The sequence below is a fragment of the Conger conger genome, chromosome 16 (genome assembly GCF_963514075.1).
Source record: "Conger conger chromosome 16, fConCon1.1, whole genome shotgun sequence".
Classification (NCBI taxonomy): Eukaryota; Metazoa; Chordata; class Actinopteri; order Anguilliformes; family Congridae; genus Conger; species Conger conger.
The window spans coordinates 31,747,413-31,755,300 of record NC_083775.1 but is presented as its reverse complement, the minus strand read 5'-3'; the positions used below and the strand labels follow the sequence as shown (position 1 = coordinate 31,755,300).

Sequence of the window (7,888 nt, the reverse complement as noted above, 5' to 3'; positions counted from 1 at the left end):
TCCCCTCTGGAGCACCGAGCCAATTATGCCGCTCCACGAGAGCCGCATAACTCAATAATTGCCTGTGCCTGACTGAGGTCCTCGACTTTCTGAACTCCCATATAAAACATCCATTGGAATACAAACCATGTACATTTATTCATTCATTCATTCTGATCCTAACCCGCTTATCCTGAACAGGGTCGCAGGGGGGCTGGAGCCGATCCCAGCATACATTGGGCGAAAGGCAGGAATACACCCTGGACAGGTCGCCAGTCCATCGCAGGGCACATACACCATTCACTCACACACTCACACCGACGGGCAATTTATACTCTCCAATCAGCCTAACCTGCATGTCTTGGGACTGTGGGAGGAAACCGGAGTACCCGGAGGAAACCCACGCAGACACGGGGAGAACATGCAAACTCCACACAGAGAGGCCCCGGCCGACGGGGATTCGAACCCAGGACCTCCTTGCTGTGAGGCGGCAGTGCTACCCACTACATTTATTCAACTAATATTTTATACAATCATAGCACAACTTCAGCCCTTCTTCACCATATACACATCTGCCCATACTGCTCAATGTCAGAAACTGTTATTTTGACATTTGAATATCAGATTAAAAATAGCAGTGAACAGTGCACATGCCCAGCCCTCTATAGACCCACTGCTGTTCACACATCAGAGCTCCTCTAACTGTGTGTGACAGGATTTGTATAGAGGAAGGGGCTTTGCATACCTGTCCTGCCTCACTGATCCACACACTTTTAAGACCCCCAGTACTGATCAGTGACTGTCCAGTCCTTTCACAGACACTGCCACAGACAGCATTATGATGATGTCAGTCTTTCTACTGCTGGTGATGCTGGGACTCTTTGTACAGGGTGAGAAACTCTGATATCATTGTCATTAATCACTAGGGGGATTTGATTATATTGTTGAATAAATGTTTGGTTGTTTTTCACAAAAACTATTGCTTTACTTGACTTGAAAATTAGAAACTGAGTGACAGTATATCTCTTTTTCCACTGATCTCCATGTTTTCTTTTTCAGAATCAATGGCAGATATAGTCCTGACTCAGGATCCAGCAGCTCAGGCTGTTCAGCTGGGGGACACTGTCTCTTTACGCTGTACAGCCAGTGAGGGTGTATACAGTGATTTACAGTGGTACCTGCAGAAACCTGGTCAACCTCCTAAACTTCTGATTTATGATGACACAACTCGCCACTCTGGGATTCCTGATCGTTTCAGTGGGAGTGGATCTGGGACTCAGTTTACACTGAAAATCACTGGAGTCCAGGCTGAAGATGCAGGAGATTATTACTGTCAGCAGGACGAAAGCAGTCCGTTCACACAGTGATACACAGCCGTACAAAAACCTCCCTCAGTCAGACTGCACAGAGATTGCACTGCTGCAGCTGGGACCTACTGCAGGTGCTGAGGGGGGAGGCACTGATCTCTGACACCAATACTGCCAGCAGGGCTGTAGGGGGCGACAATGAGCTGCAGCCCTGAACACACACCTCTCTGTGCTGAACATACAGAACCCATAGCAGAGCTGCTGCTGAAGTTGATGTAATTAAATGTGTTTCTATTGGGATACAGGTCACATCTCTAGTGTGAATCACAGTATTAATCCCCCCCATCCTCAACTTTCAGTTATATACATAATTATTTTTTGGTGTGGTCATGATTTTTGGAAAATAGTTAAAAATAGTCATAGTGTGGTTGTGTCATACAAAAGAGCCAGTATAAATTACACATCCTTTGATACACAAGACAGCCTGAATAGAATTCCATGACGAAGTAACATGCTATTCAAAATGGATTTCTCGTCATGAAGCAGTTACACACACTGTATTTAAGCCATGGATTCAAATATGACCAGAACAGATTTAAGATTGGTTAAAATGTGAGGAATCTTCATGGATGGGATGCAGCATCCGAGGACAGATTGTTTCTGGTTGTGTGCTGCTCAAAATACAGGGGCAGCCTGGAGCCTGGTGACTAAGGGAGATGACTGGGACCTGGAAGGCTGGAGTTTCATGACCCGGGTTTATCCACCAAGCCCATAACCTCACATTGCTCCAGGGGGGATTGTCCCCTGTGTAGTCCATTACATTAATGGCATTTGGCAGATGCTCTTATCCAGAGCGATGTACAGTTGATTAGACTAAGCAGGAGACAGTCCTCTCCTGGAGCAATGCAGGGTTAAGGGCCTTACTCAAGAGCCCAACGGCTGTGCGGATCTTATTGTGGCTACATCGGGATTAGAACCAACGATCTTGCGTGTCCCAGTCATTTACCTTAACCACTACGCTACAGGCCACCCCATAGGCTAATCAACTCTAAGTCATTTTGGATAAAAAGCTTCAGCTACATGGGGTGACAGTAGGACAGTAGGTAATTTGGCAGTCGGTTGCCGGTTCTCTCTTATTCTTAGTGCCTTGTCAGACACTGTCAGAACCTAAGATTGAATCTCATTGAATCAATTTATGTTTTCATTTTTGTTTGAATGTTTCCTTCTTTTTTTTGTCTATGTATTTAAAAACATCTTTATTGGTTTTAAAGTCATTTTGTAGTAATTGCCGTATCCGTCATCTCCAGACAGAGAAAACCACCCTGCTCCTAGTCTAGGAGCTGTTCATCTCCCGCCTGGATTACTGCAACTCCCTCCTGGCTGGTCTCCCAGCTTGTGCCATCAAGCCCCTTCAGCTGGTCCAGAATGCTGCAGCCCGCCTGATCACCAGTCAGCCCAGGTCGGCTCACGTCACCCCACTCCTCATTGGCCTCCACTGGCTGCCTATTGCTGCACGCATCAAGGCACTAGTGCTGGCATTCCAGGTTGCTAAGGCGACTGCTCCACTTTACATACAATCTTTAATGGCTCCCTACACCCCAGCAAGACCACTCCGGTCTGCCAGCTCTGGTCGCCTTGTGGTTCCCTCACTACGAGCATCTGGCGGTCGAGTTGCATGTTCATGCCTGTTTTCCGTTCTGGTTTCTCAGTGGTGGAATGACAAAATCCCTCATCAAATTTCGACGCAGACTAAAAACACACCTTTTCAGACTATACCTTTGTCCTCCCTCCTGATTTCCTCCCTCCCCTTCTGATATCCCTCTTGTCTAACACTAACCCTTAATTAGAAAAAAGGTTTTTTTGCTATTTATGGATTTGATGCTTTAACCTGTTGAATTCACGCACTTGTAAATCGCCTTGGATTAAAAGTGTCTGCCAAATTACAAAAATGCAAATGTAAATGTGTATTGTTTATTGATATATTTACATTTCCTGGAGGCATGTTTCTCAGACACTCAATCAGCTGACAGTTTGTGTCTTCCTTCCATGTATGGATTGTTGGAGAGAGGCAACTCCTGTGTATTTCTGTGCAGGATTTCTTTCATTTCTCCTAAACTAGTCATCAAAGATGAACCTGCTTCACAGTGACTCGCTCTCCTCTCTAATCCATCTGTCTGCTTGCACATCACCTCAATGCCTTCAGTTCTGACATCCATGTATCTGAAGTTTTAAAGGAAGAATTCAATGTGCATGCATATTTCAGAAGTGCACTAAGATTAATAAAACAAAACTCTTTCTCTGGAGCACAATGACATAAAATAATGAATATAATACTTCAGAATGCAAGTTTTGTACCATGTTAAATGCAGATGGAAAATTTCATGTACATCCATCCATTATCTTAACCCGCGTATCCTGAACAGAGTCACAGGGGGGCTGGAGCCTATCCCAGCATACATTGGGCGAAAGGCAGGAATACACCCTGGACAGGTCGCCAGTCCATCACAGGACACACTCACACACTCACTCACTCACACACTCACTCACTCACACACTCACACACTCACTCACTCACACACTCACACACTCACTCACACACTCACACACTCACTCACACACTCATACCTACAGGCAATTTATACTCTCCAATCAGCCTAACCTGCATGTCTTGGGACTGTGGGAGGAAACCGGAGTACCCAGAGGAAACCCACGCAGACACAGGGAGAACATGCAAACTCCACACAGAGAGGCCCCGGCCAACGGGGATTCAAACCCAGGACCTCCTTGCTGTGAGGCGGTAGTGCTACCCACTGCACCATCCGTGCCACCAATTTTGATACATTATATATTAATTTAATTCTTTGTCGTGACTATTGTTATCATATATTGATCATTTTCTGTTTGTTTAGTTCATCTTTGTGTTTAAATTTTTAATTATTATTTTGACTTGATTGCTCTTGCATGGACTTTTCACTTGAAAGCATGATGTAGCACCTCAAAGTGTTTCTGTAGGAAAAAAGACATGAATTTCAATGATAAATTCACTCTGCTGGGAAATCTTTATAAGGAGATTCACAGAAAAGCAGGTCTAAGGTACTACCCCACATTATTCTAGTTCCACTACAGCAATGACCCCTCCACCCTCTCATGTTCAAACAGCTCTCAGTGGTGGGTATTTTTGGCTGTGGGGGTGAAACTCAGATTTGCATGTGCAGGTGGGGCAGGCTGGTTCTGCTGTCCCTCAGTGGGACTGACTCAATCTCAGAATAGAGCAGCACTGTGGCCAGGTGTCTGGGCCGTCCCCAGGGGGTTAGTGTGAGCTGAGCACACATCCTGCTGTACAGAACTGCTCTGAGCACGCTGCACACATCACTGCTCCTCTCAGCAGGCCTCCAGAGCTGGGACTGCCCCTCCTCAACTGATTCCAGATCAGTTCTTTCACACACAGTCTCTTATCACCTCCATCTAGTCTCTGTCTAAGAGCACTATAAACTGATCCCAGATCAGTTCTTTCAATCACAATCTCTTATCACCTCCATCTAGGATGAATGTTCTATAATAATTTTATTTGGACAAAGCAATCCATGTAATTACTTCTAATAGTATTGTCAAAGAAAAGAATACTCAGGTTTCATTTCTGTGTGGTTTCTCCATACACTTGTCAGCAACACTCTGTAGAATTAGATCTGTAGAATTTATATGAATTTAAAAAATAGGTACAAAAATATCTCTTTGTCAATTTACTTCAAGTTATCTATCATTATCATCTCATATTAATTTTTGGGTGTTTTGTACCAGTATTTTCAGTGGCCATATAATTATGATTTGAACAGAGAAAGGGCAGCCCAAAAACCACAGGATCATCAGAAGCACACACATCTATTTTTAAAATAACAGCCAAAGACAAAGTAGTTCTTCAAAGAGTCTTTATTATGTCAATGATATTGATCTAACAGCTATTGTCACAACCACACAAACACAAATAAGAAGGCATATTTGTTGAAGAGCACAAGCAGAGCACATGTCAGATATTAGCACTGAAAGCTCAGGCTGGGGGAAGGATTCACACACAGGCTCAGCTCAGTGTGACAGCAGTAAGGAGCAGAGAGGCTGAGGGCAGAACAGGGTAAAAACAGTGTGACCAGAGTGTGTGAGCTGGGCCTCCACCCGGCCTACTAAGAACAGTGGGCTCTCCTCAGTGTCTGAGGGGGGGCAGACAGGGAGCCCTTTGTGGCCTCACAGGTCAGTGACCCTGCCTTCACCCAGTCGTTCTCACTGAGAGTCAGGGAGCTGCTCCAGCTGTACAGGCCGTCCTTCCCCAGGACCCCCACACTCCCGGCCACGCCCGAGCTCGTACTGGTACCGTCCACTTTCCAGCGCAGAGTCCAGTCTGAGGGGAAGCCCTTGTTGGCCAGACACACCAGTGTGGCCTTTCCCTGCTTCAGCTCCACACTGGAGGGGGGCAGGACTGTGAGGGTGGGAACTGTGTCACCTGAGAGACACAGAGAGACGTGAGGTCAGAGAGTGGACACACCCCCATGTGTCAATCATTCTGTCCTTACAATGAGACATGACTGAGATACAGAGAATGTCAGGTGTTACTCATAGGCAGTGTCTGAAGATCATTTATCCTGATTTGCTTCATCTTGTACAGCATAAAGCACATTGGCATGTTTTAAGGTTCTATCTACTTGGATTCCATTATTACCAGAACCTGAGACTGCACTTTACAATGAAAAATTCCTCACCACAACAAATCTGTTTCTTAGTAGTTACAGTTGTATTTTGCTCCACTTTTGCACCTCAAAAGTGGCGTAAATCTCTGTCCGATATTTCATTGCTATGTCCTTATAATTATACTTTATGATTTGACAATTATATGTTGATAATGGTATTATGCTCTGAAAACCTACAGAATAATGTTCATTTGTGGTCCGTCTCATTTACAAAATAAATACGCGCTAAATACGACAATAATACAATAAAAAATGGCTTCAAATGATTGAATAATTCAGCAACAATGTTCAGTACGGTGACATTTCTCGTTTTTTATGATTCAACCCAATGGTGTCGAATAGCTACGGAACGTTATGACACGAGCCTGGGACTACAGAACAGAAATGTGTCATGTAATAGACATGTTATTCATCCAATAATACGGTCATATATTATAATTATAACATTATCAAAAATAAAGTCAAATATCATAAAACGATCGAATTTAATCAGCAATACAACCATAACATGTAGGCTGTCAAGTACGGTCCTATTTTATTCAAGTATGTAAAATAAAGAGCTCTTTGACTTCGGCATTTTAAGTTTTAGAATTCAAAATAGTCCGGTTATGATTGATGGGCTATATCATGACTTTCTATCATTTCATTTAATGTGACACAAATAACATCTGGCTGCACTTCAAACTGCTACAGAGCCGCTTTGATTCCATCGAATGAACCAATGCTATTTATTTAGCACTGCACGGAATAAAGTTCATTCAGGACTGTATTCTAAACATCAATGCGATAGCTAAAAACACTGTTTGAATCTAGTGGGCTAGTTTAAATTGCCAAGCTTATTAAAATAATGAAACCAACATCTAACGTCGGAAACTTGCAGTATATTTTAAAAATTACAGTAAAAATATCGATGTGGACGAAGCCTATCTGAAAGAGAGATTATTTAGGCTACTTCCAATTGACAGTTTTGTTCCGCCACCCAAAGTGACCCCGAGTGAACAGACTCATTCACCAGCCGTACAAAAACCTCTAGCTCAAAAGACACTGCCGCCCTATGCCTGTTCAAGTGCAACTTCACGCCGCTTTTCAAACGAGTCACTTTGCTTGTAAAAATGTGTAACATTTTCTGAGATTTTATGCATCATACGCAAATGTACTCTACTCTACAGAGCGTTTCTGTGGGAAAGATTTAAAATAATTTTAAATCAATGGCTAATCTTACAAGGATTCCTGTTATTTAAGCATCGCGAAAATTCTAAAAAAATTTATGAACGAAATCTAACATCGTAAAATGACAATATATTAGAAAAGAAAGCACAAACACCGATATGGATAGATCTGAAATAGAAATTACTTACGTCCAACTGACAGTTTCGTCCCGCCACCGAAAGTGTACCACAGTGATACAGACTCATTCACCAGTCGTACAAAAACCTCTCGCTCAAGAGACACTGCCGTCCGAAGCCTTTTTCATTCTGACTTCACGCAGATTTTAAGTCAACCATTTATAAAGTGTAAAGGCATACCCGAAGCTTTTTATGTCGGCATATCCTACACCAATGTATCCTACTCACTTGAGCTTTTCAAATTCATGTTTTTTGTTCTGTCTAGTTTCACGACGGAATAAGATGTAATAAGATAATGTGAAATATACAATGCTAGCAATTCGCAAAAACGTTCAGCGAAATTAATGTATAACAACTGATCGAATCTCCAACTATTTTTGCAGAAAATCGTGAAAAGTCTTATTGTGTAGCAACTTACTGCCGATTTCCAGTTTGGTCCCGCCACCGAAAGTCCACCACAGTGATTGAGTCTGATTAACTGGCTGTACAGATAGTTGATCCGACCCACTGTGTAGTGTTC

At 43.2% G+C, this 7,888-nt stretch overlaps 1 gene segment (V, D, J or C); it reads right to left on the bottom strand.

The window, feature by feature from the left end:
- Window positions 1–5,260: 5,260 nt before the first annotated feature.
- Window positions 5,261–7,492, bottom strand: LOC133114155 (Ig kappa-b4 chain C region-like; the record flags this gene model as incomplete). The annotated part of the segment is given in 2 exon segments: window positions 5,261–5,778; window positions 7,381–7,492. Coding segments are annotated over 2 exon segments (429 nt in total), but the record flags the coding sequence as incomplete, so codon positions are not given.
- Window positions 7,493–7,888: the final 396 nt, after the last annotated feature.